Source organism: Chanodichthys erythropterus, chromosome 5 (assembly GCF_024489055.1).
Source record: "Chanodichthys erythropterus isolate Z2021 chromosome 5, ASM2448905v1, whole genome shotgun sequence".
In the NCBI taxonomy this organism is placed as follows: Eukaryota; Metazoa; Chordata; class Actinopteri; order Cypriniformes; family Xenocyprididae; genus Chanodichthys; species Chanodichthys erythropterus.
In genome coordinates, this window is record NC_090225.1 from 7236400 (window position 1) to 7263608 (window position 27209).

At 35.8% G+C, this 27209-nt stretch overlaps 2 protein-coding genes across 2 annotated transcripts in view; both read right to left on the reverse strand.

Moving 5' to 3' along the window:
* The window catches only part of zgc:154058 (Transmembrane protein 150A-like), a 39331-nt gene extending 22767 nt beyond the window's left edge, over window positions 1-16564 (reverse strand). The window contains exons 1-5 of the mRNA XM_067385833.1: window positions 16330-16564; window positions 15688-15888; window positions 8412-8459; window positions 6946-7032; window positions 2891-2958 (exon numbers count right to left, since the gene is read on the reverse strand). Of these exons, the coding sequence (XP_067241934.1) occupies window positions 2891-2958; window positions 6946-7032; window positions 8412-8459; window positions 15688-15752 (268 nt within the window). The 5' untranslated portion in view covers window positions 15753-15888; window positions 16330-16564. The remainder of the gene's footprint in view (window positions 1-2890; window positions 2959-6945; window positions 7033-8411; window positions 8460-15687; window positions 15889-16329) is intronic.
* A 5072-nt stretch (window positions 16565-21636) lies between these two features.
* Window positions 21637-25594, reverse strand: ftr14l (finTRIM family, member 14-like). The gene is made up of 6 exons (XM_067385124.1): window positions 25196-25594; window positions 24670-24765; window positions 23445-23678; window positions 23176-23335; window positions 22258-22317; window positions 21637-22157 (listed from the first exon to the last, which is right to left on the reverse strand). The coding sequence occupies exons 1-6, from the start codon at window positions 25592-25594 to the stop codon at window positions 21637-21639; spliced, it is 1470 nt and encodes a 489-aa protein (XP_067241225.1).
* Between the last annotated feature and the right edge of the window lie 1615 nt (window positions 25595-27209).

Here is a 27209-nt window from a genome sequence, read left to right on the forward strand (position 1 = left end):
AAGACGCACTTTCAAAAAAAGAATTCAAAACGCAACTTTCTTGTATTGTTGGATGAACAACGATAATTTCCTTGTGCAAACAGGGAGAGACCGAGTCTCCCAGCAGGAGAACACTTTCACTTATAGTTACACAGGGTGGAGGATTGAACACAACAATACAGCCCTTTAGCTCTCAGCATGGACACCGCCACCAGGCCCAGACACTCAGGTCAGAGGTCAGGCTGAACCAATCATTCCCTCTTTTCACAGACCTGCTGTATAGTTTGCACTCGGCTGTAACCGACAGTAACTGCAAGAATTGGTCACACAGAATACAGCGCCACAAGCAAGACTTATGGATATGACTCACCAGATGTTTTGTAATTTGATATAGCTTAAATATCAAAATGGTAGCTATTAACATTTGTATTGTAGGGGGAATTCTGCTCCTGTTTATCTGCAATGAAATAGCCCTCTGGTCATTGTTTTTGCTGTGATGTGATTCAAAATCAATTCAGATCATTTCTGAAGATGATTCATCCTCAGCAACTCGCTTGGCGTCTGATGACAACGTTTGGTAATGTGCAGTGACAGCATCGACCATTCAGTTTTATAAACGCTTGAACGCACATATCCACCCAGCTTTTTTGAGATGTGAAATATCAAAGTGACACTCAAAGCTTTTCCGGGCAAGTTTAGAGAATGAGCAGTGTGTATTGTCAGCTTTTAGACGATAATGTCTTCCCCTAAATATCTGAGAACACATCAGTGAACAAACATCCGTAATATTAAAGATAGTTGGCCTTGAATAGTTCGTCAACCAGTGGCAGTGATATTACACATAGGCAAGAACACTAAGACTGTGGTTTCCTGAACTGATTGCTACCCAGACAGTGAATCATTGTGCTACAGATGGGAATCATTTACTGGGGAGTGAACTACAGATTGATCTGAAATTACAAAATCAAAATGAAGTTCAGGAATGCTGTAAATAGGAGGAGGAAAGGAAGTTGATGCTTAAAGGTGAAGTGTGCAATTTGCAAATTTAAACTTTTCTCCTATCCTATGCAGAGAAAACTATAAGTAACCAATCTATAGGTTTATTTTCCTGAAAAATGTAAAAGACTCCTCTCTATGTTTGAGCATCCCAATCAGTCACCATTTTAGGGTGGCGCTTTCTGTTAGATAGGTGAGTGTTTAAAACTTTAAACATTTTTTGAAGCCAAGAATTTTTCACAGCCATTATTTGAAATTAAATGCAAACATAAATTAAAATTAATAGAATGTACATTAATGTTCAAATGTTTGAGGTCAGTAATGCTTTTATTCAGCAAGAATACTCAAATTGATAGAAAAGACATTTACAACAGGCATGATATTGGAAAAAAACTGACTATTTTACTGCTATATATATATATAGTGATATGAAATAAATTCACCAGATTATTTGAATAGCTCTATTTGGAAAATAATTAATAATTCTAGAATGATTGGGGTGATTTAAATGAAATAAGCAGTGCTTTATATTTTTCAGATAAGTATTCAGGTACAGAAAATGAATAATCAAAATGTAACATAACACTGCATAGTCTTCACTGTATAAATTGAACATAATTACAAGCTGCAAAAGTGATTTTCTTTGTATTTTGTTGTTTGATAGCATTCATGACAGAGAAAGCAGCAAGAATATTAGCCTGCTGTCACTTTAAGACCAACAATATAATGATACACATCCGTTTAATTTGTTTGCGTTACCTAAGCATAGGGTACCTAAGCCATAAGCAACTGTGTCAAAGTCCCTTTCAAGGAAAGTCTGTTCACTCTGCGGCCATATTTACAAAGCCTCAAAGCAGCTATTTCGGGCATCGACCAAGTCCAAAACTGCTTGGTGAACTCACAATTAAATAACATATTTCAGATCAGCAACAAAATCTGACATGAACTGTCCCATAAATGTTGTTTCTTATGCTCAAATAGTATTAAAAAAGCTTATATTTCAGGCTAGACGAGTCCTAAGCGTGAGTCTCAGGTTTCTATGGGAAATGGAGCTTCTAACGGCAGCTGCAGTGATGCAATGACTTTATCAATCAGCGATTGGCTCTTTTACTTAGAAGGCGGGAAGTATTACGCCACATTGCGCGTTACAGTTTCTCCCATTCATAACTAATAGGTGTGAACCGTCATTCTATATCTATAGTCTTTGACTGTGTTCACAAGGATACTAGCAGAGATGGACATTTTGACATAATTTTGCATGTATGTGTCAGTTCGAGCAAAAACAGATGCTGAAGTGAATGGAATTTGGTGTTCACGTGTGCCTGCGCGACTCTATGTGTGCGCACAGAAAACAACTGACAGGACCTTATTACTTTCGCTCCATGATGGTTAAACTTTGCAATTAATCAGAGAATCATGTGCATTTTGAACAGTGGTGTCTGGTCCGTACGGATCAATGATCCCTATGCTAGACATCACACTTCCTGCGATGTGACTATCGTGGATGCGCACATCGCGATATCGATGCACCCCTATTTACAATGTTACAAAGATACAAACAAATGCTGTTCTTATTAATTTTCTATTCATCAAATAATTCGGAAAAAATGCACCACTGTTTCCACAAAAATATTAAGCAGCACAACTGCTTTCAACATTGATAATAATAAAAAATGTTTCTTAAACACCAAAGGAATGATTTCTGAAGGATCATGTGACACTGAAGACTGGACACATGACAGGAATCGATTACATTTTTAAAAATGTTAAAATAGAAAACACTTATTTTGAATTTAAAATATATTTCACATGACTATTTTTACTGATAATGTTTAAAAACATTAAAAAAAAAATCGTATGGACCCCAAACTTTTGAACAGTAATCTAAGTGGGAGAATGCACATTGTAAACTCACCCATAAAGGATCCAGTGCTACAGATGAGACTGAAGAAGCAGCTCTCTGGAGGAAGTGTGCCACATTTACTGCAGATCAGAACATCAGAGCAGAGGTTAGATGCCCAGGGTTATCACCACATGAATAAACACATATACATAGATGCACATTCCAAAGCAAAGAGTCCTGAGGGATGATCTCCCATTGGCAGTTGACCAAAATAGGCCTGTCTGGCTCTTGGGAGTGCACAGGCAGATATTGGGAAAAAGAGGGATGGAGCTAGTAGAGGACTTGAGGACCCTCAGCTATTCTCACACAGCTGTCACACTTCATGGGAAATGACAAAAGATAAGCAAAGATAGGGCCTCCAACGATGAAAGACTGTGCAAGAGCCTCACCATGAAAGGAAATCTTCCTCCTAAATACACAGGTAATCATTACTGAAGAACATTTTAGCTTTATATAATATGTCACCTTGGTATGAAGATTTTGCAGCTGTAAATATACAGTTTGGAGTAAACAAACTTAAAGGGTTAGTTCACCCCAAAATGAAAATTCTGTCATTAATTACTCACCCTCATGTTGTTTCACACCAATAAGACTTTCGTTCATCTTCAGAACAAAAATGAAGATCTTTTTGATGACAGAATCCTGTCAGTTTTCCTTCCACAGGCTGCCTTTGACACTTTGATGCTTCAAAAAGTTCATAAAGAGATCGGAAAACTAATCCTTACGAATTAAGGGGTTTAGTCTACATTTTCTGAAGGGACACAATCACTTATGATAAACAGATTTCAATTAGGCTTGTAAACATAGGTTTGATCAGCAAACATACATAGATTTGGACATCTGGACTAAACCCCTCAATTCATATGGATTAGTTTTACGATCTCTTTATGAACTTTTTGAAGCATCAAAATGTCAGTTGCAAAGGCAATCTATGGAAGGAAATGTGATTCTGTCATCAAGTAATCACCCTCTTGTCTTTCTAAACCTGTATGACTTTCTTTCTTCTGTAGGTAGATTGAAGAATCTTCACACAGGTCTTTTCCAAACAAACAGTTCAAAAGCTTCAACAATGACAAAAAAAGCATCATAATAGTCACATAAATGTGATACACATGACTTGTGCGCTTTATTCCACGATTTCTCAATGTGAGGAACATATAAAAATATAATCAATATTCATTTTTGGAGCTTAACAGTCAGGGTCACAATGAATTGAAGAGCTTCCAAAATATTCTTTTGTTACATAGAAGAAAGTAAGTAACACTGTTTTGGAACAACATGAGAGTGGGTTAATTATGACATAAAAACTGTAAACCAACTATAAAAAATTTTTTTTTCTGTATTTCTAAAAATTCCCTGAAGCAAACCCAGCTACCCTAAACCAATTTTCTGCCAAATGAGCCTCGACTGGACTACATACAGCAATGCTTTCTATAAATACATCACTGAGGTGTTAAGCTCTATAATGATAAGCTAGACATGAGTATGCTGTTCCAAGGTTTTGTGAGTGTGTGTGGATTTGACCTTTCACCCACTTCAGAGCACCTCTGGGCTAGGAACCGCAGACTATGGTGGGTAGCAGTCAAAATAAACCCACACACACACAAACACACACACACACACACACACACACACACTATAGTGGAAATGCAGATCATGGGCACACCCAAGGCACTTCACATATAACTCAAGTTCTCATACTCCATAAACCACACAGCTCTGAAAGCACTGGAGACAGACGGTCTATTGAACAGCTCGGGTCAAAGATCCCATAACTTATTTCAGAACCCACAATATATGCATTGTCAGATTTCCCTTTGATGAGAAAATGCCTAGAAAAGTCAAATAAATGAACAACATGTTTTAGCTAAACCATCTCAATGTTCTTGTCATTTCTGTCAATATGGTTTTGTTTTTACCTTGGTAATTTGAGGTAAAAGTGGCAGTTTTTCTCTCAGCAAGAGAGAAACTGCTTGGTAAGGTTCAGCGTAGGTCACACACAACAATGTTTCTAGATTCCTGTTTCTCCCTGACCCTGTCTCAGTCTTTAGATGGAGGAAAATAGAAATGACACACGAGAGAAAAACAAAAGACGCGTGCAGAGGAAAGGAAGGGGTTGTGGAATGAAGAATGTGCTGACACAGACCACTGCTTCAGGTAGGGAGGCAGGCTGCAGGGGCACTTTACAGGAATAAGGAGCACTCTGAAGTTCATTTTAGAGTTTTTTTTTTTTTTTTAAAAAGCATTAATTACAAATTTCCTATTTTTGGTATTGAGAACTATTAGGGTGCCTTCACACTTGGATCGATTGCTTGGTCTGAACTAGAGTTCGACTGCTCTTTGGAGTGTTTGGATTCACACTGTATTATTTGGGTCTGAACCACGGTACGTTTTCAACATCAAAGCAGCAGCTGTTTACCCATGTTGCTTGGTAATGACAATGCAGGAGAAAGTGGCAAAATGTATAGTGTAGCTTACCTCTCTTTTATACTTTATTTGTTAACCTTTGGTTTTGTTTTTGTGGTAGATTTTTCCCTACGCACCTGACTTAGTTAAAATGGGTAAATCTATAAATCTATAAATTTATACTCTACTAAGCGTACTTCAATACCTGTTCGAGTCGGCCAACGTCTCGGCCTGTTTCGGGGCACTATCACCTGATACTAAGCTCTTTAGTGCTCGTCACCTCCACTAAACACTATCACTATAGTATAGAAGTAAGATCTCTAGTGCTTAGTTTGCTGCAGCCTAAAAACCAAACAAACTCCAGACTGTGCCTCAGAATATGCTTTAATCACGGCCGGGAGAGTTCTCATCAATTCCAGAGAATCTCTCTCCAAACAAATACGATTGGTTTAGATTTAAGAAAAAGATCTCAGTTCCTCTGTCCCGCATAAATTTAGATTTAGAACAACTGAATCACGAGATCATCAAAAAATGTCTCAGGGTTAATAGTTCAGATTACTCAATAGGTTACTCAATAGGTTCCTCAAAGAAAGTCTATAAAAAATAGACTCTTTGAGAAATTAGGTGATGTGCAATATATATTATGAGAGTGTTTTTGGATGCATGTTAACCTATAGTAGGAGACCTCCAAAACAACTTGTAATTCACTTCAACCTTTTCAAACTTTATGAATGATTATTTTAAGTCTAAAGAATTGGAAGCAAGCAGAGTACGGCTGTTTCTAAAGCACGAAGTGCCATCTGCTGTTATAAACTATGCTCAAAATCAATTTGAGTAGGGCTGTCAAACGATTAATCGCAATTAATCGAATACAACATAAAAGTTTGAGTTTGCTTAATATATATGTGAGTACTGTGTGTAATTATTATGTATATATAAATACAAACAAATTAATGTGAAGAGAAATATCTTATTTATGTACAAAATATTTTTATTTATATATAATATAAACTATATAAAAATATAAATAAATACATAAACTTGTAAATATTTCTCAAATATATACATGAATGTGTTTGTATTTATATATACATACATAATAATTACACACAGTACTCACACATAAATTAGGCAAACTCAAACTTTTATTTTATATGCGATTAAACGCGATTAATCATTTGCTAAATTCGAGAGAGAATTGCGATACATTCGGAAAATATCAGAATAGATCGAGAATCATTGTATCGCGAATCGAGAATTGATTTATTGTCCCAGCCCTAGTGATTTTGTTGCAGAAACCTTTAAGTTCTTGAGCAAAAATATGTAATTACCAAAATCTTAATGTTTAGCGGTGTTCCACATATTGCGCACATTGTGAACCTGAAGATGTTACATCATTTGGACCCTTTCTACAGCTAACAGAGTGTCATGCAGCGTACCATGTAAATAATCTCCATAATAACCATTTTCTCAATGTTCCACAAATTGTAGTGTTGTAAAGCTCAAGCAACTCTGTTATTGCATGAAAATATATTGAATACAATTGTATTATATTCAAAAACTAAATCTTATTTAAGGCTAAAGCTACATCCCTGTTACCCATGGTCATAGTTTTCGAAGACTATTAATCAGTCATTTTCTTACTGATACTTCATACAGACCTTATAAGAGGAACATTTTCCAGAGTACAGCATAATGTTGGTCCCCTCTGCATTGGCAGATCCACCTCACATGACTGGTTATACATCCTGTAAGCAAACAAATACACAGACCCCACATATAAATACACAATCATATACATGATTTTGTGGGTTTGTGGCTGTGTAATTTAAGATCTTGCTCGCTTGCTATAAATAACAATCAATCATACCAGACTGAGTGTATTAGGAAAGATGCATCTGTCTGTGAATTTGCACAGCGCTGCATTCCTACTGTACACTGTATGATATGACCAGAGTTACAACTCACTTCCAATATAAACATGTTTTGACAGTCGCCATATCTTCGATTCATACTACACCATGCAGAACTCAAGGTAAACATAAAGTGGCTACACTTCATTACTAAAGCAAACACATCCCACGCTACAGGGCTAATGCTCCTCCCACCAGAAGTAAAAAACTAAAAGACCGCTGTTGTTTCCAGAGTGTAAAAATTACCCAGGAATGCAAAGCACCTAAAAAGGTAAAAGCAGCCTTTGGGCCGCATTTCATTAAACACACCAAATTTGATCTTGTTTGCTCAGCTTCACCTCCATCATTTACTATTAACATGCTCTTCACATGACACCTAAATATAAAGTACACATTTTTCACAGGTATTCTGTAGCAGTTTTACTCATAACTATTCATAAGTCATATTACTGATATTTTATTCATAAGTCAAATTAATGAGTAATCCTCTCCGACTGCCTCTGTTCATGGACCCACACACAGATGCCATTATTACTGTTTTAAATAATTAAAGTACAGTGTGACTCCTTCCCAAAGCCCAACAGCAGCGCTAACATTTAAGTTACCTAGACACCCCTACGCTCAATATGCTAATGTTTGACTAAAAGCTCTCATGGTAGGAAGTACAAGTTAACCTGCAGGGTTCAATTCTTCTTTGGCTGGCACATCCTTGAGTCATATAAAGTTAATAAGAAAGGATCTAGACACTCGTTCATCATCTCATATCAAATACATTACTCATTAGAGCAGATGACGCAGAAGAAGTGTATTAGACACAATGCCATGATGTCTCTCTCAGATGTGCGCATTTTAAAAAGGTGTTAGTTCAGTATCAGTAAATAATTAACATCCTTAGAGCTCAAATGAGCTCTTTTCTTTCAAAAGATGAAAATATGCATATTTCAGTTACTCTAACAAAAACATAATACATATGTGTAAATACTAAATACATTTATTGATACATTTAGATTTCTTAATTTTTATGTTTTACATCGTATATGCATTTATTAAAGTATATTATTGTACATTTTAAAATATTTAATATATTTAATCATTAAATATACCTATACACATATTGAATTAAATAAACAATTTAACAATACCATAGTATAATGAAATCTTACAATTAAAAAACAAACAAATATTTTTTTAAAAAATTGAAAATTTTTTCTTACCAGTTGTCCACAGGACAAACATGCTGGTTATACAAGGCCATGGCATACCTGGAAAAATAGAAATTATGGTACATTAGTAACAAAGTTTTAAAAGGTGGATTTCATTTTTACTTGCCTCCTCTTGTTTAAAATAGATTGTGAAATGTAAATTTTTGAGTCTGTATTACTGCATCAGTAAAACTTTACAATAAAGACTCATTTGTTAACATTAGTTAAAGGGATAGTTCACCCAAAAATTAAAATTCTGTCATCATTTACCCACCCTCAAGTTGTTCCAAACCTGTATCAATTTATGTCTTCTGCTGAACACAATATATATATATATATATAATTTTTTTTAAGAATATGGGTAACCAAACAGGCCCAGGGCCCCAATGACTTCCATAGAATGGGGAAAAAAAACTATGGAAGTCAATGGGTTCCATCAAATGATTGGTTACTGACATTCTTCAAAATATCTTCTTTTGTGTTCAGCAGAGAAAGAAATTCATACAGGTTTGGAACAACTTAATGGTGAGTAAATGATGACAGAATTTTCATTTTTGGGTGAACTATCCCTTTAATGCATTAACTAACATGAATTAACAATGTGCAATATATTTTTACAGCATTTGCAAACTAATGTTAACAAATGAAACCTTTTTCTAAAGCGGTACTGTTGCATCTCATGAAAAACCATTTAAACAAAACGGACACAAACAATTCATAATAAAAACATCATGTCTTGAAAGAATCTGTCTTTGAATGCAGCCATGATTATGTCAAAATAAATTCTATTTCAAAGCCAAACACAAGAGCAATGTAAACCACTGATGTCTGAAAATAAGCAAAGAAATGCAGCATGGACCCAAGGCTTTAAGAGCTGAAACATATAAAAGTTACTTTAGGCTTATGGCCAGAAAGAAAGGATTATCAAAAATATACTGTGGTCTCCTACACCACTGCAACGACCCTGTATTCACTGATAAAATCTGAAGTGCATGCCCTTTTGACATGACTTTCTGTTAGCACAGAACCAAAAACCGGAGAGCTCTGGAAATTTAGTCAACACAACCTGTACATTTTCAGCTTACCCCGGCATTATATGTCATTTACTCATACTGATGCAACGAGGTCAGCACACTCCAGATCCCAACACACTGACCCCATAAGATGTCAATGAACTCAGGACCATCAGATAACGGTCAAAGCAAACGTGTGCCTACTGACTTTTACAGAATCTGATGAAAGAGAATTTCCAAGCAAACAAAAGTTGCTTACTATGGAAGCTTGTTTCCACCACCGAATAAAAAATAAATCATGTAATTGCAATTTTTAATTTCACAATTCTGACTCTTTTTAAACTCGCAATTGCAAGTTTATAACAATGACTGATAAGTTTATGACTTTATTTCTCGCAATCGTGATATAAACTCGGAATTCTGACTTTATTTCTCGCAATTGTGAGACAGAAACTCACAACTGCAAGTTCTAAAATCCGAATTGTGAGATAAAAATTCAAACTTGCAATTCTGACTTTATTTCTCGCAATTATAAGACATAAACTCACAACTGCAAGTTCTGAAATCCATATTGTGATATATATAAAAAAAAAAATCAAACTTGCAATTCTGACTTCATTTTTAACAATTGTCAGTTATAAACTCAATATAAAGACATAAAGCTGTTAAAGGCAAGTTCGAATTGCAAGATTTAAACTTGCAATTCTGAGAAAAAAGTCAGAATTGTGAGATAAAAAGTTGCAATGACCTTTTTTATTCTTTTATCCCATGGCGGAAACAAGCTTCCATTCTTCCAAATGCACGATGAGACAAGAAAAGACTATTAAGCGCTCTGTGAAAGGTAATCACACTCGGCACCTGCCGATGGATACCATCCCGGTCCATCTTTCTCTCATGCAGATCTCACTGTTGACATACACACACAAACACATTTGCATTTGTCCAACGTAACTGCATCTGACAGCACACAGGGTCAGGAGTGGGCTAAGCAGCAATTAAGTTTGTTATCATCTCTAGTAAATGTGTGTGTGTTTGTGTGTGTGTCAACAGCGAGACAGATCACCTGAGCTTTGCACTACACTTAGCACAATGCTGAGAGAAATTACATTTGGTAAACAAACATTCTGCCATCTGCCTTAGCTGGTGTTGTGAATAAACACGTAGACTGTTACCAGGTCACTCTCAACTTCCCAGAGAGGCACACAAGGCCTGTCCTAGAGAACAGTCTGGCTACAGTGTAACTCATCTCCAGCTCTGATAACAGAGCCCATCTGGTCACCATAAGATTTGGATTTGCTCTCTGAAATAACTAGTGACAGGAGTCAATATTGAATTTTTTGGCTGAACATTTGTTACTTCTTCATTTTTTATTTTGAGCAGAGCACAACAAACTTCAAAGCTTTTAAAGGGATAGTTCACCCGAAAATGAACATTCTGTCATCATTTACTCGCTCTCAAGTGGTTCCAAATTTGCATGACTTTCTTTCTTCTGTGGAACAGGAAAGATATTCTGAAGAATGTTGGTAACCAAACAGTTTCGGTGACCACTGAATTCCATTGTATGGACTAAAAAGACTGAAGGTGATGATACACGGGGCAACTTTTTGAGAAATGTTGCTGGGCAATGTCAGTGAGCGATGATGCTTGGGCACTTTCCCATTGAGAATGGGCAACAAATTTTGATGTAAAGTATCTAGCTAGAAATTTGTTGCCCATTTTCAGTGGGAAAGTGCCAAAGCATCATCGCTCGGCGACATTGCCCAGCATCATTTCTCAAAAAGTTGCCCTGTGTATCATTACCTTGAGACTTTTCTCAAAATATCTTCTTGTATTTTTTTCCAAAGAAATTAAGTCATACAGGTTTGGAGTAAATGATGACAGAACTTTCATTTTAATTTAATTAAATGATTACAGAATTTCCCTTTTTTTAAAGACTTGGCTTAACTCATGAATATTCATGAAATTGTGCTTATGACCTTGTATTGTTTGTGATTATGCGATGTATTGTTCAAGTTTGTAGTATTTGCTCATTTCCAAGTCAAAACTGGAATGTATAAAAATTATTCGAAACTTTCAATAGAAAAATTAGTTATTTTTTCCAACAAAAACTATTTGTGTAAGGGGATGTCAGCATTTATATACTTTTGTTTGCATTAGGTTTTGTAATGTAACTTTAAAGGAATAGTAACAGAGCACGTCTAAGAAATTTTTTACATTAAATATTTGATTTAAAAAAAAGCATACATTCACATATATATATATATATATAGAGCTATGGAAAAAATTAAGAGACCACTCCAAGTTCAGAAATCAATGTTAAGTGGTCTCTTTATTTATTCCATAGCTGTGTATATATATATATATATATATATATATATATATATATATATATATATATATATATATATATATATATATATATATATATATATATATATATATATATATATATATATATATATATATATATATATATATATGTGTGTGTGTGTGTGTGTGTGTTTAAAATATATTAAAATAAAAACAGATATTTTAAATTGTAATAATATTTCACAATATTACTGTTTTCACTGTACTTCCAATCAAATAAATGCAGTCTTGGTGAACAGAGAAACTCCTTTAAAAAAACATTTAAAAAAAAGTTTGAATGGTATTGTACATATATAATCATTTAATTTTAATTAGATTCTTAATAAGCACTCTGAATATAGGCTGTTTAATAAAGATGAATGCATTATAATGTTAGAAACTTGTTTTAATTAACCTTCTTGAATCTAATCGCTTGCATCTTTTAACAAACAACCCCCTAAACAGCTGGCAGACTCCACCAGTGTCCATACCCCCTCTGTTCCACATCATGTACTCCAGTCATTCACAGACACCTTTTGCAACCACAGCAGGTGTGAGAAATGAATCCCCAGGAGCTTCAGGTTCAATCAAAACAGAGACCAGACCTGATCTGAATGGATAATTAGGCTACATCTCCAACCAGAGAGGCACAATGCTTGTATTGTACCACTGAGGACACAGATGTAGCACTGACAGTTTCAGCTGTTAAAGGGCACAAGCTTTAAAATATAAAGCCTTTGTTATGAATAAATATTCTCAGTGTTGTTTGCATAAACAGTACGTTCAACGTTGCAGGGAACAGCACATCGGTGTGGGACTATGCAAGCCTGTGCGACGTTACCATAAACAACAGCCTCGGAGTATAGAAATAACGTTCAAATGGAAACACTGGCTTGGAAACTTACACTTGCCTAAATGGAAACTTTTTTTTTTACAACGTAGCCTGAATAATTTAAACAACCATTCCACTGGGGTGTAACTGGGGGCTACATACTGCTCAAAAAACTGCCTCCAGCGAAGTGTTTTTACAGGATTAATTCACTTCAGAATTAAAATTTCCTGACGGAGCCCCGGACATGACATGCAGGAAAAAAATAGTAGGCTAAATCGTGCGCACGATTTACTAATTCGTTCCCTCGATTAACTAAATCGTGCACACGATTTAGTAAATCGAGGGAACGAATTAGTAAATCGTGTGCACGAATAAGTAAATCGAGGGAATGAAATAGTAAATCGTGCGCACAATTGAATTTTTTTCTTGCATGTCATGTGCGGGGCTCTGTACATCCAAGATGTTTATGTCTTTCTTTCTTCAGTCAAAAAGAAATTAAGGTTTTTGAGGAAGTGTGGGTTGTGGGTTGAATTGCAGTTTCAGTGCAGCTTCAAAGGGCTCTACATGATCCCAGACAAGGAAGAAGGGTCTTATCTAGCAAAACAACTGGTCATTTTCGAAAAAAAAAAAAAAAAATGTATATACTTTTTAACCACAAATGCTCGTCTTGCACTGCTCTGCTACCACGTTGGAAAGGTCACGCGTGACGTAGGCGGAAGTACCGATCCAGTGTCTAAAACAACAATGTCAGACGATTTTGAAGTTGGAGGAGAAAATAAAATGAGTTTTTCGCCCTACCGCGATACTTTCGCCTATATCACACGTGACCTTTCCAACGTGATTGCAGAGCAGTGCAAGACAAGCATTTGTGGTTAAAAAGTATATACATTTTTATTTTTTTTTAGAAAATGACCTATTGTTTCTCTAGACAAGACCCTTATTCCTCTTCTGGGATTACACTATAGAGATAAAAATCCTGGAATGTTTTCCTCAAAAACCTTAATTTCTTTTCAACTGAAGAAAGAAAGACATGAACATCTTGGATGACACGGGGGTGAGTAAATTATCAGGAAATTTACATTCTGAAGTGAAATAATCCTTTAACTAACAAAAAAAAAAAGTACATTAGGAAACAATTCAATGTGAGAACATGCCAATTAGTTTCAGTTTTGCTTTATCAGCTGTTGTTGTTTTTAGTAACATTAACGCACTTGTTTTATAGGCCATAATTAGAGGTTCCATTTTCAGCTATGAAAACATGCCCTTTCTTGCATAGATAATGGAAGAAAAAGTCTCTGGAACGGGACACGTTTAGTCCATGTTGTATTGGGAACTTCTCCCAGACCTTCACTACAGGAGTAATGGAAAGAATAAACCAAACATTCTCTCTCTCTCTGGCATAGTAAATGAGAAGTCGCTGATGCTGCTCTAAGTTGCCCTCCTCTGTTTTACTCACTCCTCTACACACAGAGGCTTATGTAACCACTTCTGTCGCTTCAAACTCAAGGCTCTACAGGAGAGGAAGGGGATCTTGAACTCCCTTTAGAAGCAGGGCGCCTGCAAGCATTCCACAGGAAGGAAGTAGGGACAAGCAATGAGACGCCAGCACAACGCTGCACCTTCAAGCAAATAAAACTCTATAAAAAGGTATTCCACAATCCCTTCCATCACACATGAAGTCAAAAACCTGATTTCCTTAAATATTACCTTGAACTACAAGTCTTATCAATCACATGCCGGTTCATGCAGAGCTACTCTTCTTGAACATCAAGGCCTCCATTTCTGTAGCATGACAACATTACTAATAAAGAGCTCAAAGTCCTCAACATTTTTTTCTGGCAAGTTCAGGCGAGTCAGTTATGGGCAAGCTTGCAGTTTTAGGTATAGCCCACTCCCCAAAGAGCAGGAATATGACTATAACTTTTGGCACGTAATTTAATCCTTGCACAAATAATAGAACTTTCCCTAACAAATTATGTTACATTGAAAACTGCATGATTGAGGTGTCCTAAAAAACTTTTGAGACATGACTTCTCATTACGTTAACAAAGCAATTTCTGAATGTTCTCTGAATGTTCAAAACATCCAGTTTTTTGAATGAAAATGTTTTTTCTTGTTTATGCAAACATTAAGGGAACATTCCATTTTATCATTTTGCAAACATTATGGGAATGTTACTTTTTAATGTTCTTTGAACCTTCCAAAACAAGTAGTAACATATAAAAAAACATTACAGAAACGTCCAACTAAAACATTTAGGGGGAAAAAACGTTGATATATGAACAGTGCATAAATATATTTTGAGAACATTATTAAAGACCAGATTGAACAAATGATCTATTAATGTTACTTTTTTCATAACTTTAAGAGAACCTTGCCAGAACGTTAGCCAAAGTTTTAAGAATGTTCCCCGTTAGCTGGGTCTTGGTAAGGAGAGAAGGCAACCATTTCAATGCAGGCCAAATCTAAAACTGTGATATATACAGTCAAACCAAAAAATATTCAGACATTTTTGATATTTTTGATATATTTTTACTAGTGAGTGCAGGACACTATAGGTCATTTAGTCTCCAGTCTCCAGTCTCAGTCTCCGTCTCCATACAGTTGACTACCAGTAAAATTGATAAAAATTTGGAACCAAAAATTATTCAGACACCTTGACCTGACCATGTTTTGCTTAAGTGTTATCTGACATAATTAAGATAATTTTTTCTGACAGTTTAGCACTGAGATCTTGTCATATTTTATTATCTTTTTTTTAACTATAGTGAATAATCTGTAATAATGAATGAAATGTTCAAGGTGTCTGAATACATTTTGGTTTGACTGTATTTGCTTCAAAATATTCTACATGTACTGGCTACATCACACTACTATGACATATACAATTACAACTATACAACTAAATCAATTATTCTTCTAGACCATAAAATTTACCAAACAGACATATTACATCTATATCTTCTGTTGAATTAGTGTGTGCATCCAGTTAAAAATCAAACTAGTCTTAAATCAAAGCATGCATGACATCTGCACAGGTTTAATCCATACCTATTCAAAGCATTTCATTTGATATGAAATAAACTGGACTTACACAACCCATATTCCAGTGATGGTCAGAGCTGGGAGGCTGACGGGTAAGATCATCCACAGAGACATCTCCGGCACACGATCCTCTACTGCTCCCCTCAAAAAATCCACTTCTTTCGCCTTCGCCAGCCTGTCTCCCTTTGCTCATCAATGTGCATCTATACTTATTGCATGACCCCAAATAGGGTTATCTCAAATATCATATCTGTGACGAAAAAGAAATAATCTTTACCATGACAACAACAACCCTATGATGAACAGACTGGCATTTTGCATATGATTACACAATGCATACCTGTTTGGGATTTTGCATTATTCTTCACACATCTTTTTACTTGTATACACTTATTTACATATGCATATTGTATTTTTCCATTTGTTTAAGCATTCTCAGTATATATCTGTGATTCTGTCTATTCTCTTTTCTGTACCTGTAGAAACTACAGAACATTTCAATGCTTGCAAATACTGCTCAGTGCCTAACTGGTGTGTATTTGTTAGTAAATTTGACAGTAAGAGTCGCTTTAAAAGCATGCAGAAGAATATCCATTTGGTAACAAGTCAAAATGGCCGATTGAAGTTGCAGTTTAACTTAAGTGTAATTATAGCCGTGTGTGTAGTGTAGAGAGTGGACACTGTATCTCACCTTCCCCCCTGTGATAGGGGACAGCAGACGTGTCTCCCACCTTTTGTTAAAGCCTCAGACAGAGCGCAGACTGTTCAGAAACGTTCACCAGTAACCGCTACAGGTTTATCATTACTCCTCAAGCGTCCAAATGACTGCGGCTGTGTAATCCTCCGTGGCTCTCTGTGTTCCTCTGTGCTCTTTCAGAAGAATTGTGGTGCCTCGCTCCTTTCGGACTACAAGCGCTGTCTCGTGTCCCGCCGTGTGGACTGAACACTAACATCCAGCTGTTCGATAGCTCCGCCTCCCAACACAACACGCGCTCCGCTACATCCTGATGCACTGACTGAACAAAATGTTTGTAATTTTGACGTAAAAACAACGTACAAAAAGTGCTACAGAAAAAACAAACAAACTATGAGTTGAGCTGGTTTACTGTACCAGATATAGAGATTTAAACAAAACTTTAAAGTAAAGTATAAATCATACAGTAGCATATTTAGGGCCCGAGCACCGATGATGTGAGGAGCCTATTGGAATTGCTCAGTCAATTATTCTTCTTCTCCAAAATGAATCGCATTAAACATGGTCGAAAACTCATGAAACTTTGCACACGCGTCAGAAATGGTGAAAATTTACGTCTGATATGGGTTTCAGAATTATGAGTGGCAAAAGGGCTCAGTAGCGCCACCTACATAATTTCAATTAAGCGCCTTTCGCGCTACGTTTCACGTAGAGGTATGAAATTCGGTAGACACATGTAAAAGACTAATACCTACAAAAAAGTCTCCTGGTGCAAAATCTGAAAACCAAGAGGAAGTGAGATATTTTGAATTTTCTCTGCAAAATCTTTGCAGTTTTTGCCATTTCCAGACGTTGTAGCTACTTTAACGAACTCCTCCTAGAGCTTTAATCATATCAACATCATATTTGGTCAGTCTAATCTAAAGGCTTTTGCGACATTACATTGCAAAGATCTAGAGTTTTCGCTGAAGGGTGTGTCCGTGGCGGCCTGACAAAGTTCGACGTTTCGCCATGAAACAGGAAGTTGTTGTAACTCAGACATACAAAGTTGGTTCTGCCCCAAACTTCACAAGTTTTATTAGAGTCCTGGCCTGAAGACATATACATGACAATATTCAGTAATAGTCAAAGCGCCACCTGTTGGCAGCAGGAAGTGTGGCACGCTGAAAAGATATTTATCCAGTATTTACTCGCCTACATGCATGTCACACTGTTCACTGTTTTCCTAAGGCCACAGGGTGGCGGTGAGCCCGGGTGCGATGACCCTTTCATTACTTCTTGCAGCTTTAATACAACTTGTGTTTTTACATTGAAGTGTCAATTATGTTTTTGTAGGCCTAAGTAAAATTTCGAATTCTTTACATGAAAACGTCACCAGAATATTAAATAATGATTTTTTTACTTTACTTTTTTTGTAGGCTATAATCTGTTGGATATCTATGTACAGCGTGTTAAATGTTGTTTAGGTTATGAAAAAATACTATAGTCATTTATAGTAAATACTATAGTGTTTATGAACCATACTATAGTAAAGTACTTGAATATTTGTTGTGGTAATTCTATAGTTGCTGTGATAATATAACTATAGTAATATAAACAAATTACTTTACCCAATACTACATTTCTACTTACGGAACGAATGCAGCGGCAGTTCCATTTTTTTCTGTAAGTAGAATAGGGAAAACGTAGGAAGTACAGCGTAAGCTTTTTGAAGAATATTAAAGTGTGGTTTTGGCGGAAGCACTTGGAAGGCGATCATTTGTTTATATAAAGCATGTACATTTACATTTGTTTTTTTTTTTTAAATGACCGATCGTTTCGCTAGACCCTTATTCCTCATCTGGTATCGTTTAAATCCCTTTGAAGCTGCACTGAAACTGTAATTTTGACCTTTAACCGTTTGGAGGCCAGTGAAGTCCACTATAAGGGAATAATCCTGGAATGTTTCCATCAAAAACCTTAATTTCTTTTAGACTGAAGAAAGAAGGACATGGATGACATGGGGGTGAGTAAATTATCAGGAAAATTTTATTTGAAAGTGAACTGATCCTTTAACAAAGTGTTGTATATATATACAGTATACTACAATTTACTATAGTATGGTTCAAAAACACTATTGAATTTACTATAGTATTTGTTCATGTTTTTTATTAACCTGTGTGTTTTGCCCAGATTGTGTTTTGTGTTAACACTAAACATTGTAATCATGGTTCATAGAAAGTCTAATTTAATAACATTTAAATCAACATGTCGTTAATTACCATGATCCAGTGATGTCAGTGCATAGAGTTAGTTTAGTATTTGTTTGATGGAGAAGCCATTGTACATTATAGGCTTGAAGTGATCATTTGACGTAATGTCAAGACGTACTTGCTGAAAATTATCTAATTACGTTACTGATAATTGATTTGGCAGTTCTTATCATCTGTGATGATATTACATGTCCCCGACTCTTTTTGTTATCTTCAAATGTCAACCAAAATTCATATTAGGCTACTTAATGTTAACTAAAATTCAACTTTCCACTCAAATTGTTACAATAATTTGTAATAAACATGCAAAATAATATGAAAAAAAAGTACAATGTAAAGTATTTTCATTATCAGTGACAGACTTTGATCAGTGTCTTAAATAAGATGCTACAAAGAAGAAATATCACATGATATTTCTTTTAATGATCAATTGCTCTGTCAAAAGTCAGAATCTCTGTTTATTTTTTCTTTTCAAACTTATTTAGGACCAGCAATGTTTCTGTTTATGTGGGTCCGACTGGCTGAAAAAATGCAATGAGTGCATTAAGTTGAGCTACATGTACATTCCAAAACATTAGTATAATAATCTTGCTGAATGTATTGAACATACGGTAATCATATTAATCTTGTTTAACAAAATGTGCTTGTATTTAATAAAGAGGTTGCGCTGATATGTTCTGCTAGACAAAATGTACGATTTACAACAATTATATTAGAGTTTTAGTACATTCTGATAGGCGTTCCCTTCTGATAAGATGTGCTATTGTTGTTGTAATGTTCAATGCATTGCTCATCTTGTTTAAGAAGCAATTTTTATCAGACAAGCATCAGCTGGCACTATTATCCTGTTGACTGGGTTGGTCAGATTTTCAGAATAGCTTTTACCAAACATATTCTGTCTATTTGTCAGACATATTGAGTGTTTATTATCAGAGAGCAAAAAATATAATAGAGCTTTCACCCTGCACAGTTTGCACTTTATTCAGAGCTATACATTTCACAGAATAGCCTAGTAAAAACAAAACTCATCAATAAATTTGGCCTGTGTTTCACAATTACATACAGTTCCCATTTCTACTATTTCCCATAGCAACAGCCAAACTGAAGAAAACACGCTTTCACAGTTGTGCGATTGCTGAGTTGATATCTCAGTCCACTGCTGAACGATAGCAATCATAATCAATGTTTATATTTCTGCGTGTTTCTTCACCATCTTCTTTATTGTTTTGATATTCTGACATAACCAGCTGACAATATTGTGTGTATGATGAAAATAATATTCATGGATAAGAACATGTGGTCAGAAGAATGAATGATGTATGAGTCATAAAAACAGACTTGTGAATGTAGATATTGATTGTGAAAAGTTTGTCTCATTCTGAGCATATAAATATTTCTTTAGCCTCACAATGATGTAGACTTAGTCATATCGGTCATTGTAATCAGTTTTAAGATGTTGAAATGCAAGATAAAACAACACAAAACAAGAGTACAACACAATAGTTGCTTAGCTTAGTATTACTGTTAAAATGAGTATAAAAAATTACAACTTTCAATGGCTCCATGAATGGCTCCATCTAGTGGAGAGATATACCATGTTTCCCACATATGGACTTTTGACTAAAACAGAAGGCCAATGCAAACAGTTAAAGTATGTTTATTTGATTAAAATTCTTTCAGATATGTAATAAAATTAAAGCTGCAGTCCGTAACTTTTTGTGTGTTCAAAATTTATAAAATGTATATAATGAGCGAGTACATCATGAATCCATTTTCCAAACCGTGTTTTTGTCTTATCCTGAATAACTACAGTACACCTATAATAAATGTTTATATTCGGACTATTTTACATTGGTCAGGTCGTCGCCGCTGCAGAATAGCCCAGTACCTGAGAAGTAGCTCCTGCTACAATGTTCTTCCGCAAGACGCATGCATTTCTGTTTATTAGCCGCTAGATCACCAAAACTTAAGGACTGCAGCTTTAAACATACAAATGTAATAAAAAAATCAATAACACAGCATAGTGAAGGATTCACAGGTGACATTTGTCATTTTTCATATCATATTTTCATACTATACTTACTCTTTTTACGCCACATAGCACACAAAATATACCGTGTTTCTGATGGGCGTTGGAGTGGCGGTCTAGACTCTATAGTATATGGAACCAAGACATAATAAATAAATCAACAAGCTAATTTATGTAATACGCATTAAAATTAAAGGATTAGTTCACTTTCAAATTAAATTTTCCTGATTAGTTACTCACCCCCATGTCATCCACGATGTTCATGCCTTTCTTTCTTCAGTCGAAAATAAATTAAGGTTTTTGATGAATCTTCAAAAAGCTTACGCTGTATGTCCTACACCTTCCCTATTCTAATTATGGAAAAAATGGAACTGGTGCTTCGTTCCGTAAGTAAAATAGGGAAGGCGTAGGACATCGAGCGTAAGCTTTTTGAAGAATACGAAAGTGCGGTTTTGGCGGAACCACTTGGAAAGTGATCATTTGTTTATATAAAGCATATACATTTGCATTTTTTTTGAAAATGACCAATCGTTTTGCTAGATTAGACCCTTATTCCTCATCTGGTATCATTTAAAGCCCTTTGAAGCTGCACTGAAACTGTAATTTTGACCTTTAACCGTTTGGAGACCATTGAAGTCCACTATAAGGAGAATAATCCTGGAATGTTTTCATCAAAAACCTTAATTTCTTTTCGACTGAAGAAAGAAGGACATGAACATCTTGGATGACATGGGGGTGAGTAAATTATCAGGAAATTTTATTTGAAAGTGAACTAATCCTTTAAGTGTTTTGCTATTTTCTAAGTTGGCCCACTGCTGATAGTGATAAATGATGCTTTATATAGCCACTGATACATGTCAGAATGAGTGTCAGTGATTTATATTTTATTATGATGCGGATGCCCAAAGAGGGAAGCAAAGTGGCTCACTTCCATGTTCTCACTGAACTGACTTAAATGATAAATAAGATAAGATAAATATATGACAACAATGTTCGGATCAGAATTCAGCAAACTAATTTATCTTACAGACGCACTGTAGTTCCGTATCCCCAGACTCCAAGGCCAGGGTAGAGGGGTTCAGTAAATTTAGCTTGAACCTTATGCAGAAGCTTCATGGTGTCAGAAACACTATAAAATGCCACCGTTCCAGCCTCATAGTCTACATACACCCCTATTCTAGAGGAACTGGGGACAGATATAGTGGTGCTTTTGTTGTTGTGTACAAAGGAGTACTTGGATTCAGAGCAGTACAAACTCCAAGACTTGTCACTCCCGCCAAAGCTGCCGGCGTTGTCATTTCCTTTCCTCCGAATCCCCCTGTAAGTCACAGCAATGTCTATTTCTGTGCCACTCCAGTCCACTTCCCAGTAGTAGCGACCGCCGGCCAGACCCTCTTTACACAGCACCTGCTGCCAGTATTCGAAGCGACTGGGATGCTCCGGGTACGACTTTGGCTCATTGCTCATCCGCACCACTGTATTTTTATCTGACAGGTGCAGGTTTGGGTGGACTGTTGAAGGATCTATTGAGAGCTGACAGAAATCTAGATCGAGAAGGGGTGTTGTTAAATTAATCAGCATAAACAAATGTGTTTATATGTATAACCACTGTCTCACTGTTGATTATATTGATTATAATCTTACATTCTAAGAACTCCTCCCTTTTTGCTGGGTCCACAATCTGGAGAATTTTAACCTCCTTCACTGCAGATGAAAAACATAAATGTGTAATATATATATAGGTGCTGGTCATATAATTAGAATATCATCAAAAAGTTGATTTATTTCACTAATTCTATTCAAAAAGTGAAACTGGTATATTATATTCATTCATTACACACAGACTGATATATTTCAAATGTTATTTCTTTTCATTTTGATGATTATAACTGACAACTAAGGAAAATCCCAAATTCAGTATCTCAGAAAATTACTTTCATCAGAGAACATAACTTTGGACCACTCAGCAGCAGTCCAGTCCTTTTTGTCTTTAGACGCTTCTGACACTGTCTGTTGTTCAAGAGTGGCTTGACACAAGGAATGCGACAGCTGAAACCCATGTCTTGCATACATCTGTGCGTAGTGGTTCTTGAAGCACTGACTCCAGCTGCAGTCCACTCTTTGTGAATCTCCCCCACATTTTTGAATGGGTTTTGTTTCACAATCCTCTCAGGGTGCGGTTATCCCTATTGCTTGTACACTTTTTTCTACCACAATAGATAGAGAAAGTAATGCGTATTTGGCGTGCTGTCCAGGGGGAGGGCTCCGAGCTCTGAATTTTGGCCTGAACCCAGAGTACTCCCCCCGAATGTGGTTATGAGAGATAGAATTTAGAAGTGAGGAGATGGTGGAGGGATGCTGATAAACAGTCAGTCGAATGGAGGTAAGTCTGCAGTATATATACCTCCATTGGTTGATTAGCTGAATGCTTTCCACCTGTGATAATTAGTCTAATTATCTGCACCTGCTCCTCCTGAATTTTGTTAATAAATCATCATTTATATGACCAGCACCTGTATATATATAATGTGCATATATTTGTAATATAAGGGTTTTGAGCACCTGCTGATGATATTTTGTTCAGTTCTTCCTTGCTTATTTCTTCTAATTGCACTTTCAGTCCAGAGATGGCTTTTTTTGCATTGTCAAAAGTGTGGTGAGGGGCTAATGTCACCTTGGACAAGTCTTCATATCCAGAAGGAGCAGAAAGAGACTGCCAGCTCTGTAGGGGGAAATGAGCAGAAATGTTATTTTATCATACTGTAGGGAACTGTTTAGCAAAAAAAAAAAAAAAAACTCAAATGCACTAATAGGCCACAGCCCTTTCATACCTGTAAGAAGTGGATATGATCATCGGATTGGGACAACTGCTCCAAGTCATTGTGTTTCTTTTTTAGTAATGTAATTTCCTCCTCTAGTCTGGCCAGGTGTCCCTCTGCATGTGTCAGCAGAAGGGTTTCCTGGGCTCGAATCATCTCCTTCACTTCTCCATACCTCCTCTCTAGAGCCCGCAGAAGTTCAGTGAAAATACGCTCATTTTCATCTAACACACTCTGAGATGAATGCTGGAATGAGAAAAACACCATGGATGAGGTAAGGACTGTTACATGATTTCCTTTACATACCAGTCAAATATTATAAAGATGCAACTTTTTAAATTTGATGAATTATTAAAAAGAAAACAGCATTTTGAGCTAATTTAATTGTAGCACTTTACAATAATGTTCAATTTATTAACATAGTTAATGCCTTAAATATCATGAACTAACAATTTTTAAAAGTATTCAATATTGATTTAATTTATAAAATATACTATTGTTCATCAATAATTCATGTATTTAATTAATGTTCCTTTATCAAAGATGTTAACTTATTTAACAAGATGTTAACTATGTATTAGGATATGTAGAAATAACATTAAACTACATTAGATTTTTAACCTCTCTCACTGCAGATGAAAAACATGTTTAAATATTTGTATATATACATAATATTTACACTCCTATTCAAATGTCTGGGGTCAGTAAGATTTTCTTTAAATAAATGAATACTTTTATTCAGTAAGGAAACATTAAATTGATCAAAAGTGACATGAAAGACATTTGTAATGTTAAAATATTTCTATTTCAAATAAATTATGTTCTTCCACACTTTCTATTTGTCAAACAATCCTAAAAACATGTATCGCAGTTTTCACCCCAAAAACATAATAAATGTTTCTTGAGTACCAAATCAGCATATTAGAATGATTTCTGAAGGATCATGACACTGAAGACTGGAGTAATTATTTTACATTTTTATGATAATAATTAATTATTAGCTTTTCATTAACTCCCAAGACCCCAGCAGTTCCGTCACTGTTTGGGAAACCCTTACCTAAAGCATTAACTAATTGGGACAAATAAAACCTTATTGTAAAATGTTACCAATTTAATAATATAAAACAGAAAATACACATGTAATCTGGTATTGTACATTGCTGTGCAAAGGTGTCAGCGTAACAGCATTTTATGAGTAATTACGTAACATAATAGATATAAACTTCTTTTTTTTTACTTTTAGGGATGCCACTGCCTGCCTGAGATCTTGCCATTTCTTCATCCTTTCCTCAATTTTCTGCTGTGAGGTCATCAGCTTCGCTCCAAGCTGTTTCTGTTAAAAAGAAAAGCAAATTTGTGAGACACTGCACTGTTAAGTGAAAGCACTAAATATTGACTTGTTTATCAATGATCATTATTAAGTTGAGAAGCATAGCTATAGCTACTATACAGTTCTTCAAACGTTATTTCACCAAGTACAACATCCCAATCAATCAATCAGATTTGAGGGACAAATTTACAGTTTATGTCTCACAAGCAGGGTTAGGTGCTTCTACATATTCACCTATCATTTCCCTCTGATTTTAGGGATAAGTTTTAGGTAGGGTTAGGTTTAGGGGTAGGAATAGGGTTGGGAGTAAATTTTCAGACAGGAATATTGTTCCAGGATCAACAAAATATGTCGATCCAGGAACATATCTTACTTGGCAAAACTACTGTGATCCATGGCATGAGTTATTTTTAGTCAATGTTGATAAGCTCACCTGCTTTTCTGTCCTTTCAGCTGCTGCTGAAACAATATCATGTTTTTTGTGTTCCTCCATGATACACAAAACACAAACGCATGCTTGGTCAGATCGACAGAAAACCTCCAAAAGTTTATCATGTTCAGCACAGATCTTCTCACGCAGTTGCCCTGTTGCTGCCACCAGTTTGTGCTTCATGAGAGCTGGATACTCATAGTGAGCCTGGAGATGAGTCTCACAAAACGAGGTTAAGCACGTCAGACATGACTTCACTGCCTTGTTCTTCTTCGCCAGACAAAAATCACAAAGCACTTCTCTGGAGCTGTTCCGGCTGCTGGAGCTGCTGTATCTTCCAGACCGCCGGGGTTTCTCCAGAGTGCTGTATCGGCTTTGGTTTGCTGTACTGCTCCGAGACATGATAAAGCTCTCTCTGCATAATCCAAAGACAAGCTTGTGGGGTAAAAAGTAGTTTCAATGAAACTGTTTTGACACATTCATTATATAGAGGAATGTGAACATGTGTGATAAACCAGTTTAGCAGGTTAGAGGGTGACATACTGAAGAGGTGTGACAGCTGATGTCATAACAAAGAGAAAAGCAAAAATGTGAATGTTGTAACGTAAACATCTTCATACAAAGGCCCTTTTGTTGGTGGTAAACCATAAGGAGGAGTGAAGAGTCTGCGGTTTTAGCTGTAAAAAAATATGGTTTCAAGTTCACAATAGTCAAGGTAATGCTGTGTAAGTAAGGAATAATTAATGATGGGCCATTAAATTATTAGAAAAATAATGCACAGCCGATGTTGTAATGTGGCCACAACGCGGAGCATATGCTGTTTGTGTGTGTGCGGCTCGGCTGTATGGGAAAATGAACGGGAGAAAGAGAGCGTGCTTTCCATAGATAATTAAACATAATTTTGTGGGGAAAACATGGATAAAGCTTGCTTGGTCATTGTCTTTGTGAGCTTTGGTTCTTTTGCTGTTGTAGGCTGTAAGCAGTGTTGTAGTCTAGTTTTTTTTAGTGAGTTTACTGTGATTTTTCCCTCCCAGCCTCATACTCATGTAACTCATGTCATGTCATAATGTAATTGAGAGCATTCTGAAAGACTACTTATGTGTGTGTTATCAACATGTCAATTTATTATAAGCAACACAAGACTTTAACAGCCAGTGACATTTACAGCTGGAGAGACTGGACTGATTTTCTACTGTTTAGTGTCAGTCACCATCTAACTAGCCAGTTAAGATCTACATTTAGCCTTAGATGTTATATGAATATGATCCCTGGAGCACAGGTTTTATCAGCTGGCAATTTTTATCAAAATTATTAACAACAATGGAAAGATGAGGCTTATCAGTATGTCACAATATCACCCTGTTTTGACTTTGTTATCTGTTTTGCACCATTTCCTGCCAGTCTGTCATCATAGTGATGCATTTTGATTCGATATCAGTTATTTTGGATATACTGTATATCAGGTACAATACATGGCAAATTTTCTCAAGAAAAAAAATCAACTATAATGCTATAAAATATACATGGGATTCAGTTGGTACTATATTAATATTTAAGGTTAAAATGAACTGATTTGTATACAAATATAAATTACACTTAAGGACATTTTTATAATAATAAAGTTACAATAGGCCTACTAACTTTAAAATAATTTCTACTCCAATTTGTTTGTTTTTTAACACAAATTAAGATATTTTTGTTGAAATCCGATGGCTCAGTGAGGCCTGCATTCACAGCAATGGTGCTTCCTCTCTCAAGATCCATAAAGGTACTAAAAACATATTTAAATCAGTTCATGTGAGTTCAGTGGTTCAACTTTAATATTATAAAGTGACAAGAATATTTTTCGTGTGCCAAAAAAACAAAATTTAACAAAGACTTTTTAACAAAATCTATTTCAAAACAATGTTTCATGAAGCTTCAGAGCATTATGAATCAAATCAGTGATTCGGATCGTGTATCAAAACGCCAAACTGAATCTAAAATCGCGTGACTTTAGCGTTCTGAACCATGCACT

Bases quoted from the DNA above. Each gene is read 5' to 3' on its own strand.
- ftr14l (XM_067385124.1), bottom strand. From the start codon at position 25,594: ATGTCTCGGAGCAGTACAGCAAACCAAAGCCGATACAGCACTCTGGAG. The intron at 23,679-24,669 runs GTAAAAAAAAAG...TTCTCATTCCAG, and splicing joins AGGCAGTGGCATCCCTAAAA to CATTCATCTCAGAGTGTGTT. The intron at 22,158-22,257 runs GTAAGATTATAA...TTCTCGATCTAG, and splicing joins AAGGGAGGAGTTCTTAGAAT to ATTTCTGTCAGCTCTCAATA.